The sequence below is a fragment of the Kryptolebias marmoratus genome, linkage group LG20, assembly GCF_001649575.2.
Source record: "Kryptolebias marmoratus isolate JLee-2015 linkage group LG20, ASM164957v2, whole genome shotgun sequence".
Classification (NCBI taxonomy): domain Eukaryota; kingdom Metazoa; phylum Chordata; class Actinopteri; order Cyprinodontiformes; family Rivulidae; genus Kryptolebias; species Kryptolebias marmoratus.
Genome location: NC_051449.1, coordinates 3,746,112 through 3,758,881, shown reverse-complemented (window position 1 = coordinate 3,758,881; position 12,770 = coordinate 3,746,112). Strand labels below are relative to the sequence as shown.

Sequence of the window (12,770 nt, the reverse complement as noted above, 5' to 3'; positions counted from 1 at the left end):
GTGGTTTGAAGTTCATGAATAAATTGAAACTTGGATGAAAATGATGTCTATTAGTCAAAGTATTTTGCACAATGATAGTCAAACAGACAGATAGTTTGTTTAATGTTCTAACATACTTTGTGCTGTTATAACTTTTAGGTTTTGTAGCTTTTTTACTTTTTAAAATCTTTCATTTTATCTACATTATGTTTTCCACAAATAAATAAATTAAAATCATTTAGATTAATCCAAAAACATTGTCCTTTTTAAAATTTGATTCATCATACTTGCTTGTCGTCTTGTGTTTTAGCTTTTAGCTACTATCCTGCTACTTTTAGCCAGCCTTTAGCTACTTGTAGATGCAATTCTGCTACTTTTAACTCTTCCTTTAGCATTTTGCTTCTTTTAGCAAGTGTCCTGCTTCTTTTAACTTTAACAAATCCGTATTTTAAGTTTCAGCTTCTTCAGCAAAGCAGCGAAGGATTTGTAATTCGCGTATATTAGGTGTTTTACGGCTGTCTCCGACGTCACATCCGCTCCCGAATGTTTTTCCGGAAGTAAGCCCATACAAAACTATTGTGGAGCTGCTTCGCCTCTTTTCGCCTGTTAAAGAGGCTGAACTTCAACTCTGCTGAGTTCTTCTTACTTTCTCAGCGGGATGTCTTTCCCCTTCGCCTTCGGGACGCAGGTCGCCGCCATCATGGACGTGCTGACCAAGGCTGCGGTGGCGGAGATCACGCAGCTGGTGGAGGAGGGCACCGTGCTCCTGCGCCTGGAGGTGCAGCGGAGGGACACGGAGATCCAGGAGCTGCAGAGCAGCCTGAAGACGATGGAGGCTGAACTCTGTCAGGCTCAAGAAGCTGCCGCAAGACGAGCTACAGAGGAGGAAGGAGAGCAAACAGCGGGGAGTCTGATCCTGCCGAGGGGTGAGAGGTTAACCTGCACATCCGGCTGGGAACAAAGAGCCGTCACACCAAACTTCATTTAAAAAAACCCTTAATTTAAAATGATCATCCTGACTGACAAGGCTTCTTTCTTCTTAGAGTAGAACTTAACTTCTTAAAAGAATTGTGCTGGTTTCCTTTTAAATTCGTCGATGAACAATCTTGTAATTTAATCATAATTTTGTTTATATTTGACTTCCGCCAAGGAGGTATATGCTTTCGGTGGCGTTTGTTTATTTGTCTGTGCACAAGATTACTGAAATAGTAATGAACGGATTTTAATGACATTTTCAGGAAATATTCAGTTTGTCACAAAGAACAAATGATTCAATTTTTCATCATCAATGATGACATCACAGTGTAATGATGTCATCAGTCCCATTGATAAGGGGTCTTGGCGGAGGTTTGCGCTCTCAAAGTGCTTTTAGTTAAATATATTTTCAGGATATTTATTCTTCAGATTTCAAGATCTCATTCTCAAATAATTTGTTTTATGATTAGAAGTTTAGAATTACTACTCACCACACCCCAGCCTCCCTGTGTTGCTTTGTTCCAAATAAATAAGAGTTCTCACATGTATAATTGGTTTTATTTTGGTTGCAGATCAAACTAAGGATCATGAAGAAGGTGCAGTGTTTCCTGAACTAAAACCCGCTGATTTACTCTGCGAAGGTTTCAGCGGAATGGACGAGAGCCACAACACCAGTCCAGCTGTGAAACGAGAGCCAGAAGCTGAACTTCACGTCACTGAAACAACAAATCACACAGCAGCAGAAGGTGAAGGTGACTCCGTCTGGCCTGCTTGTAGTATGTTTGAGAACAGTTCTGCTCCGGTGCAGCGGCACACACCGGTTTTCCTGCCAGACGTTGAGCCGTATTCTGCTTCCAGAGACACACAAAGTTTTTATAATTCTTTATCATCTTCAACAGCGGAATTAGCTGACGATTGCTTAACTGTTCCAATTAAAGTGGAGGAAAGAGTTCACCCTGTAAGTATGGAAAATACGTCCTCAGTTAGACGTGATTCACGCCCTGCGGTCCTTCAGGATGAGTTCGTGCAGCCCGCTTCACTGTGGGCCGGGCCATTAACAGCTCTGCCTCAGAGCTCCACAGCTGGACAATCAAACGGTGAACATGGTAACAAATACACGATCAGCTTAAAGGGAAAAAGGCTCACAAACGTGAAACTCTTCATCTGCTCCGTGTGCAACAGAGGCTTCACTTATCTGTCTCAGCTGGAGCATCACAAGACCACTTACCACACCCTCAAACCTTTCAGGTGCCTCGACTGCGGGAAGTTTTTCACCCAGAAAACCCGACTGAAGACGCACCAGAGAGTCCACACGGGCGAGAGGCCGTTCAGCTGCAAGATCTGTGGCAAGATGTTCTCCAGGCGGGACAACTGCCTGAGACACGAGCGGTTCCACAGCAGAGCGAATTGCTGATAAAAGCTTCAAACTCAGGCTATACGAAGACATTCCCCTGCTGGGAAGGTAGTGCTCAGGAACATTATCCTTTCAGCTGTGCGCTAAAAGAGTTTGTGGATTTGAACAGGTCATTTTTTTCTGAATGCAGTTCCAACACTAAATTTATTTCTTCTTAAAGTCACTTATTTATGATAACTACCTCTTTGTTGTTAGTGGAAACCACTCATAAAAAGTTTAAATTTGTTTAATCACAAGCATTTTGCTTTTAGTTTTATGTATTATTAAAATATGTTTGTATTCACTGATTATGTTTTTATACATCTACTGTTTGCATTTATTTATTTACTTTGTATTTGCACTCAAAAACTGTTTGCAGACAATTTATTAGGAGTTTCACTTCTGCACATTCAGCTCTGAAAACTCCAACTTGAATTTATGTTTCTGCTTCCAAACTTTTTGTTTTTGTACTGTCAGTTAATTACTGATTTATTTTGTTTATACAAATGTATTTTTGTTGTTGTAGTAAAAGTATAAAAAAGTAAATTGGTTGCTGTCTTACTGATTTCATCATGTTTTTTTTTTTTATAAAGAATAAAGCAAGACACTTTAGTTTGCTTTTATTCTTAGTAGGATTTTTACAATCTATATTTTATGGTTAAATTTGATTAAATTTGTGAAACTGGACTATACAATAAAAAATAAATATAAGTTTTGGTATGAAATAAAACTGAATCAGATAATAGCAGATTTTTGCTTTGACAGCTTTTTAAGCATAATTTGAAATTTTACTTAATTTATAGAAAAGCCAGATGGAGAAAAAAGATTTAAAAATTCACAATTGTGCACAATTTTTTGCCCTCCTTCGTTTTTATGGGAGATTCAATTTGTTGCCTTTTTGGGGAAGCTTTAGTTTTTCACTAAGTGGGAGGGACTTGTGCTGTGATTGGCTGTTGAGATTCAAAGACGTTCCGTGATTGGCTTGGCTTTTTCGGTAATGGCAGTTCCTGATTGCGCTTTTCTTCGGTTTTTACGTTATTTCTTTACGTCACTTCCGCAAAACAAGAGCTAGCTTTGTTTATCTTTTCTTTTGGTACCAATTAACTGCTGCTACCTGAAAGCTGCATTTAAAATAAAAACAAATGGAAACAGCTACAGTATGTAAACAGCCAGCGGGCCTAACGCCGGCCTGTTACCGTCTCCCAGCGACCTCTGCCCGGACGGTTTGTCCGCTCTTGTGGCTCTAAAGTTTTGGACGTCTTTGTGAGTTGGAGTGGGGTCCGTGGAGGGGTCACCATCATGCTGGGCGGCGTGGCTCTGCGCTCCCAGATCGCCTCCGTCATCGACGCCTTGGCCAAAGCGGCCGTGGCGGAGCTCTCCAAAGTGGTGGAGGAAGGCGTGGTGGTGCTGCGGCTGGAAATGTGTCAGCGGGAGGACGAGATCAAGAGGCTGAAGAGCACCGTCGACGTCCTGCACAACGAGCTGAGGGCGGCTCGCTATGCGGTGACCCTGCGCCCCGACCTCCATCACCTCCATCAGCACCACCACGGCAGAGACGGTGAACATCTGCTCTCTTTTTCCAACTTTTGTTCATGTTCACTTCAGCCTGACAAATATCAGTCAGACACCAAACATCAACACATCGTGTGTATTTATAATTTTTAGACTAATATAAAAAGGATGAAAGCTAGCTGAGAGCAGGCCACAAAAAATTTGACTTCCTGTAAAATATGACACACAACTGGATGAAAGATATTTCTAGTTGCTATTTTTTGGTAGTTAATGTCTGCTTTTGTCTAAAATAATCAGCTCTAGCATATGTATTAATACTTATATAATAATATTCCTCTATTATTCTGTGATATATAGGAACATAGTTGCCAGGGGGAACCAAATATTTCAGCCGTCTAAAATAATCCATATCATGGGAAGAAATTAATCAATCAACAAGCCCTTAACTGTGTTTATTCCTCTCATCATGGACTACAAGTCCATTGAATTTGGAAAAATTTGCTCTTTATTTGCCAAAGTTACTGGGGGGGAACCAAATATTTCAGCCGTTATCAGAAATGATACTTCATCCTCCTTCTGTGAGAAAACAGTCGATGGAGTTAAATTTAGATCTTACCAATACCTTTTTGTTTCTTTTTTATATAGTTTAGCTAATTGTGTAAAAACAACTCAGCTGATTTTCTGATCACACCAACAATCGAGTTTTAAATCATAACGAACTCTGTGGACGAAGACCCAGGAGGATCCACTGTTGGTCAGACTGAAATTCACCAAAATACATGTTGACATAATTCAAAGTTTCTGGGACAGATGAGACAAACTTGGAGCGTGTTGTCTTCAGTCACATTAGTTATATTTTTAATTTTATGTAATATTGTGGAAGGATGCCAACAAATATGTCAATGTTCGTTTCATCTTTCTAAAATTAAAATCACCAACCATGTTTTTTTTTTGTTTAGTCCTAAACTTATGCAAAGACAGTAAAAAAAAACTACGTTAAGAATAACTTTCATGTTGTTGATCAGAGTTTATCTTTTTTTTTCTGTAGAGAGTCAGAGTGGAGTTGGAGATGAGAGGAACCTGGTGCATCCCGAGGAGAACCACAGCGTCCCACCTGGACCTGAAGTGAAGGTGAAACGTGAACCTGTGGAGGAGAGAAGCAACGAAGCCAGAGGACAAAAGGACGAGCCAGGACAGGAGTCTCTGTACGGCGGTGGGCAGTGGAGATCGGCAGCACACAAAGAGACGGGATGCAGCAACTCAGACTATCTAAGTTTAGGACAGAGCTTGCCGTGCCTCTCTGAGTCCTCTCTGGACGGAGGACTGACTCTGTCCTGCAGCGGCTCTGGAGGCTTCCAGCAGAGCCCGTTCAGCCGTGGCCTGTTGGGTTACGGCCAGTACAGGAACACGGTCCGGAGGAGGACCGTGAAGAGGCTGATGTTTAAGAAACGCTTCATCTGCCCGTACTGCGGCAAATGTTTCGAACGAGCCGGGCACCTGGAGAGACACAAGAGGATTCATACGGGTGAGAAACCTTATCGCTGCGAGATCTGTGCCCGGCGCTTCAACCAGAAATGCAGCATGAAGGAGCACATGAAGCTGCACAGACGGTGTAAGTAACAGTCTGAACTGAAGCTGCATAAGCATATACACAAGCAGGGTTTATAGAGATAATGTCATTTCACAGACAAAGATCAAACTAAAAATGTTTAAAAGTTCAGAGATAGTTTTGCAATGTAGTCTTAATTCAGGAAAGAACAATAAAATAAAGTTTAACACTGATGAGAGGGTGAAGCGGCTCGCCTCCTCAGTCAGAGCTGCATTCACAATCTCACCATCTGTTTTTTTTAAATCATCTCCAGGCAGAGTTTATTCATCCTGGCAAAAACTGCGCTTAAATCTTATTTCCACCGCTGTTAATGAAAAGCATTCAGTGAATGGAAACGATGGACTAAAAAGCGTTCTCAAACATAAACTGTTGTTTAAATGAGCATTTACACACGAGACGGGACACAGGATGTCTGTTTGCAGCGGTAATAAAGCAAACAGTGATTTGTGTTGATGAACTGCGTCCCTGTGCTGCGATCCTCAGAGACTCAGATTTCACCACAGAGAGGATGGTTAAGATGATGTCATGACAGGGATCTGTGGCGCTCTGACTGCGGAAAAACAAACCAGTTCTTTGCTGTTTTTTATTTTGATAGAACCAGGAAGAACCTGACTCCAGCTGCAGCCCTAATCCTGCTCTGAAATCACTTTAGCAGAAAACTTTTCGTCAACATTAAATTCACAGAAAAATCGAAAAAGTTGGCGTAACACCTGACAGATTTCTGAGTGGTTACTGATTCAACATTCACACTCTTGTTTTCCTGCTTTTGAAGCTAACTACTTCTGCATATTTAGTGTTATTTTAGACAATAATATCTCAAACCTTTCAGCTCATTCAGGAGATGAACCCTCTGACTTTTGGTTTTTGTAACTTTTATACTTTTCAGAATATTTATTTGCAAAAAATCTCCCCATAGAAACACATTTAGATCTTTTTCTTTCTGCCAAAACATTGTTTTATTTTAAGTTTGCTTTAGAAAACTGGCTCTATTTGTATTTTTATGCTACTTTTAGCTTTTTGTTATTTTTAGTTTTGAGCTAATGCAGTGTGTCCAGTTTTTTTGCACCTCCAGACACAATACACTGTGTTCCAAATTATTATGCGCCGTAGCCTTGTTCGCATGGGGTGTCCATCAACCAGCCATCCTCCACTCCATCCATCTGGACCATCGAGCGTTGCACGGCACTCATCGGTGAACAAAACAGTTTTGAAGTCAGTCTTCATGTATTGTTTGGCCCACTGGAGCCGTTTCTGCTTGTGTGCAGTGGATAGAGGAGGTCGACAGGATGGCTTACGCACAGCTGCAAATCTCTGAAGGACCCTGCATCTTGTTGTGCGGGGGACGTTGGAGGCACCAGCAGCTTCAAAAACTTGTCTGCTGCCATGACAAGGCATTTTTGCAGCTGCTCTTTTAATCCGACGGAATTGCCTGTTGGAAAGAGTCCGCAATTTTCCCTTATCAGCACGCACACGTGTGTGCTGTGAATCAGCTACATACTTCTTAATTGTGCGATGATCACGATGAAGTGTCTTGGCAATGTTGATTGTAGTTGTGCCTTGACCTAAACACTCCACAATTTGTTGCTTCTCAGCAGCCGACACATCCTTTTTCTTTCCCATTTTGGCTGAAAATGTAGGCTGCTTAATAATGTGGGACAGCCTTCTTAAGTAGTCTTGCCTTTAATTGGACACACCTGCCAAACTAATTAGCACAGGTGTCTGCAATTGCTTTCAATGATATAAGGAGCCCTGACACACATCACCATCAATGAGTTTAGCTGACAAACCAAAAATTTCTTACCTTGTCACTCCTAAACACGTTTTGCATAATAATTTGGAACACAGTGTAAATGACAGAAACTACATTTAAACAACATTATTTCTACTTATTTGCTGTCTTGTTTCTGCAGGGAGGTATTTATCTGTATTTATATTTAACTGGAAAACTGAGACATCCCTCTCGCTCTGAATCACATTTAAGTTGTAAATGTATCTCTTAATTTGAGGGCGGACATGTCCCCGACGCACAGCTGTCTGTCTTGGGTTATTTCTGTCCAGTTGTCAGCTGGAAGTCTCTGGCTGGGACGTTCCTCCGCGCCTCAGTGAGCAGAGAGAAATAAGGTGGTTTGGTGCAGGTTTAGAGTAAATGGACTTTGAAGTTTCCCGATGAGAACTCAGTTTATCTGTCTGACCTCCTGTTATCGACTCTCTGCTCCCCAAGACGAGACTCCAAACTCCTCCTTTATCAGACGTTTCTTTCTAATAATTACTGGAATTCAGTCTGAAGTAACGCAGACACCAGGTCACCTTTATGACTTTCAGATGAGTCCATTTTTTTTTATTTACTAGTAATCACATCATCACAATACGCTCCTTTCAGTAAAAAAGTGACAGCAAACAGCTTCCAGGTTATCAACTGGAAAATTGATGGCAAATTCACGACGCTTCTGCAAGTTTTCCTAAATGGTTTATGAGAAAGATTCCAAAACTTTACTGATTTTATCGCCACCGAAAGGTGAAAGCGGACGATTTACACATAAACACATCAACTGGGAACATGTGTGTAAAAGTTATTTGTTGATTGAAGTAATTTGGGATTAATATAATTGTTGATTTTACTGATGAAGTTAAAAAAAAAAGTAAAAAATTAACATAAAGAGTGACTGATATGTTGGTTTAAAACATAAACAGGCTGACTAGATTGGAAAAAAACTGTGTTATTTGTTGAACATGTAAAGTTAGTAATTATTTTTCTGCTTTGTCAGATATTCAGCTACAACCGGAAGAGATCCAGGCTGGCCAACAAATCCCAAATCTGGAGGAGAACCCGTGTGTCGATGGACATCCCTCCGAGGAAACGGAGCCGGCCAAAGCTGAGAACCGAACACGGACTGAGGAGGTCCTGCCGACACGCGTTCAGGTAAAATCGGAGCCCGCTGAGGAAACCGTAACGCAGCCACGGTTCCACGAGGAAAACCAGCAGACGGCGAACAGAACCGACAACCTCGGGGAAAACTTTGCAGCACTGGAGAGCGACGGTCAAACGTGGAATAATCCGGAAACGAGCAGCTCGGAGTTCTTCAGCAGCTCGACGCAGAACGTATCTTCCTTCCCTGCCATAACTCAGTTACTCCAACCCCCGGCAGAAGCTTCCTGTAGCAACTTTTCTTTCCAGGGAAAACCATACGGAGAACTAAAAAACAGCGCCGTTTCCGGAGCGCCATACGGATCCTCAGGCTCGCTCGTCATATCCAGTAACCCAGGTGCACCGGGCGTCCCGGGGAGCCAGATGAACCATCACCTGCAGAGGAGGAGCAGGTCTATCCGGGTTCTGAAACCCAAGAAGTGCTTCATCTGCTCGTACTGCGGGAAGATCTTCGAGCGAGCGGGACACCTGGAGAGACATCTCAGGATTCACACCGGAGAGAAGCCGTACGGCTGCCACGTCTGCGGGAGGTGTTTCAATCAGAAGAGCAGCCTCAAAGGTCACATGAAGACTCACAGAAATGGTAAGAATTAAACACCAAAAACCAACATTCAAGGGCAACAAATCCAGCTTTCTTTGCTTAAAGTTAATATTTCCCCACATATGAATTCCCTCTATAGTGTTCTCTTTAATTTTGGTATAAAAAAAGCAAAAGGTTTAAATAAATACTTGATATTAGCTATTATAATTATTTATTTATTTGGCTCAAGTATTGTTTATTGGAGAACAACAAGAACAACAACCTAATTACCATCTTGAGCTGCAGGAGTCAGGTCAGATCTCAGGTGTCGTGTTTGGGACTGCATGTTTCTGTCTTTAGTTTTTTTATTATAACAAGACAAAATGCTGATTCTGGCTGGTAGCAAAGTTCTGAATGTGAAGTTAGGGTTGATCAGTGAGATTTCAACAGCAAGTTGATCAATAAGCTGAAAATACTGTCTGCATGGTTTTTAGAAACTTGTCCTTCACACTGAATCAACTCCAGCTTATTTTTACCTGAAAATGTCAGAAAGAATCGAAACGATTCCTTTCATGATACAACTCCGTTTGTCTGTTTAAATCTGTGTGTAAAGGTCGACACACGGAGACGTCAGAACACATCTGTGGAAACTTTTCTAAAATCTTTTAAAACTCTTTACCTCAGTTTGTGTACGAAAACTTACAGAACATATTTGCACTTTGATGATGTTTTACTTCAGGAACACAAACATGTTAGGTTGCAGTTTGTTCAAAGTTTTAGATGCACTTTTTAAAGAACTTTTTTTTAAAATCCTGCAATCTAATAAAACTCGAGCAGACCATCTTTATGCAACTGATTCAGATTAATTCTGACAAATATTCAATTGCTCAAAAAATATTTTGAAAATATTTTGGAATTGAGTTTGAAATGTTTTGGTCTAGATCCATATTTGCACTCTAGCAGCTGTGTTGTATGAATGATGGAACAAAGGTAATATTTTGGCGATAAGTGATTGATTCTTTGTTTATTTTCTAACATAAAAAGGGGAGACCACAGACGTGCTGGAAGCTCATCACCTCATGTTCACCTTGCCTGATAATCAGCTCCTGGAGAACTTTGTAGAACCCAGCAACGGCCCAGCAGCTGCAGAGGAACGGTTCCCCGGGCCTGCGTACGCCGACGGTCTTCAAGAGGAAGCTGTGATGGTGAAGCTGGAGCCCAACGAGGAGGACTTTCTTCCTGTCGGACAGATAAGGACAGATAATAGCACAGCAGCAGCTGACGAAAGTCCGATGTGGACTTCTGTAGCAGAGAAAAGCACAGAACCCCCTGATCCGACGGTCTGTGTACTTTTACAAGACGTGAAGTATCACCTGGGTTCACCTGCAGGGGGAGCCGACGAGCAGCAGGGATACACATCACCGATGAAAGACCCGAACTGTCCGGACAGCAGAGAGAAGGAAGAACAGTATTCAGTCATGGCGATGCAGCCAAGAAGCTCAGACGTGGCTGACGCCCAGGAGGTGGTTGTGAGAGATTACTGCTCAGTGAGCAACAGAGTCCACCAAGAAGGAGCGTTCGAGTTTAAAATGGCAGCTTCGAGCAGCTTTGAGGACACCTGCAGACAAAGTGGTTACATTTGCTCAAACTGCGGGCAAAGCTTTGACAGTTTCAGTAAATTTCAGGAGCATCGGTGTGAAAACCCGTCAGAGTTGCCTTTAGGCTGTAAGATATGTGGGAAAACCTTCAACCAGATGAGCGTCCTGAAACTGCACCTTAAACTCCATGTGAAATAAAATCAAGTTTTCTACGCAGGAAAGAACCACACCACTTTATTTCTAAAGCACTTTAAAAACAAAGTGAAGTGCTAAACTCAAGCCAGGGGATAGAAGGTACACACACGTGGGATTTGGGAAAATTACTTTTAGTTGTTCCCTTTTCAGGGGTCGCCACATCGAGTCCTCCTCCTCCATCTAACTCTGTCCTCTGTGTCCTCCGTCCTCACTCCAACGTCTCATCTTTGTCTTTTTCCTGGCAGCTGCGTCTCTAACATCCATCCATCTACCGATATATACACCTGGGAAAATATACTAACTCTGTATTACAAGTAAAACAGGTCCAACAGTGAAAATAAAAATGAGTTCACGGTCATCATCTCACACTGTGCTGGAAGCCGAGCAGTAAAAATGTTTTTTTTTAAATGAGATTTAAAAACTAAGTGAAGGACCTGCCTGATGTTTTGGTGCAGCCACCAACAAAAGCTCCATCATCGTCCGACTGAAGGGTGCAGCAGTTTGGACAAGTTAGAAGGAATGAGGAACTTAAACCCAAATAAAACAGATTAGAAAATGAGATGGAAGCCAGATTTGAAGCCATGTGCTCATGTTGCCCTGGTTCCGGTTGAGAGTCGAGCCGCAGCTGTTGAAGCCTAACGCCAAAAAGGAGCGCGATAAAATAATCCAGACGGGAGATTTTAAAAGGATAAATTACTGCCCCCAGGTTGCTTTTAGACCGGATCGGCTTTATTTTTTAAAACTGCCTCAATTGGGGAAAAAAACAGAGTTTAACCACTGTTAATCTGCTCTCTGTGTGTCATTATAATCACTTTTAACAAATATATGCATAAGACTTTATTTACTCATGAATAAATACTTGAAGTTTGAAGCTAAGGAACAAAATAGTGACAACAAAATTCACATTTTAATTTGTTATTTGTTGTAGCTTATAAACACAAACACAGTTACTCTTCGTGTTTTCTCTGTCGGCCTTCTGAAGGAGTTTAACGGCTGTAAAAATAAATCAGTGTTATTAGAAATTACACTGTGGTTTGTGGTCTAATGCCTAGAACTAGTTTCACTTTACTTTAAATGATTTCTATCTTTAATCCATTTAAAACCTAAAACAATCTCAGCTGTAGCACGATTTATTCTCATCACTCAGTCTTTCCAATAATATTGATTTTGTTAAATATGTTTGAAGATGAGTTCAGTGGATGGAAATCAGACTAATAAAGATAACTTGCAGTGTGTGTCTGTGTGTTTATTTTAACATTCATTGGTTTGTGTCAGTAGTTCCCAAACCTTTCAGCTTTCGACCCACAAAGCTAAAGTTGCAGAAACTTGTGACCCCGACTTTCTGCTTGAAGTAAACAAACAAAAGATATTAAACAAAGAGCCTCATCAGCTGTTTTATTATTCTTTTCTATTTGTTTATGATTTGTTACAAAGCCCCTACAATCAATGATTTATCTTTGGTTGCAGGGGGTTTATATTTGTGTTTTATAGGTCATTTTGTGGGTTTTTGTTGACCTACTTCATGGCACACATTGTGAGTTGGACAAAGTAGGACAGACAGGTGCATGAAGAAGTTCTGCACCTGTAAGATGGTTATCATTAAAACGAGCACAAAATCACACATCTCTTAGTGGAATTCAGGCCTCGTTAACACACCTGAGTTTGTTCTTCTATTTTAAATCAGAACGTCATGAAATGAGCCTTTTCAGTTTATTCCTGCAGATCAAAGTATGTGTATCTTTACTCATGAGTGTTTAAATGCACAAAAAGTTTAAATTCAAGTCACCAAACATGGTTTTAGTGAGTATAAAAGCAGGTAAGTTGTCCAACATTAACTACAGATGTGTAGCTATAAGACAAAATCTATTATCCCTTAAAAACAAACAAATAAAGACTCATTCTGACTTCTGTTACAGCCCAGTGGCTCCTTGTAACGTTGACCAAAATGCCAGGAACCTGAGAAAGGTTTAAATTTAAATTGGTGATATTAATGGGTACTTTTAGCAGTTTATGCTTGGAATTTCTGCAGCAGACTGATAGGAGGACATCCAGGTGGGTATAAA

General features: G+C 41.1%; 2 protein-coding genes across 3 annotated transcripts; both read left to right on the top strand.

The window, feature by feature from the left end:
- The first annotated feature begins 501 nt into the window (after window positions 1-501).
- Window positions 502-2,917, top strand: si:dkeyp-68b7.7 (zinc finger protein 568). 2 transcript variants are annotated; one of them, XM_037981839.1, is made up of 3 exons: window positions 502-905; window positions 1,527-1,700; window positions 1,854-2,917. In XM_037981839.1, the coding sequence occupies exons 1-3, from the start codon at window positions 638-640 to the stop codon at window positions 2,366-2,368; spliced, it is 957 nt and encodes a 318-aa protein (XP_037837767.1). In that variant the 5' UTR covers window positions 502-637; the 3' UTR covers window positions 2,369-2,917. The 2 variants fall into 2 exon arrangements, with proteins under 2 accessions (XP_037837767.1, XP_037837766.1); XM_037981838.1 differs by having other exon boundaries at window positions 1,527-2,917.
- A 471-nt stretch (window positions 2,918-3,388) lies between these two features.
- On the top strand, window positions 3,389-11,942 carry LOC119618044 (zinc finger protein 865-like). Its single transcript, XM_037981837.1, has 4 exons — window positions 3,389-3,905; window positions 4,908-5,471; window positions 8,234-8,977; window positions 9,959-11,942. The coding sequence occupies exons 1-4, from the start codon at window positions 3,647-3,649 to the stop codon at window positions 10,708-10,710; spliced, it is 2,319 nt and encodes a 772-aa protein (XP_037837765.1). The 5' UTR covers window positions 3,389-3,646; the 3' UTR covers window positions 10,711-11,942.
- Window positions 11,943-12,770: the final 828 nt, after the last annotated feature.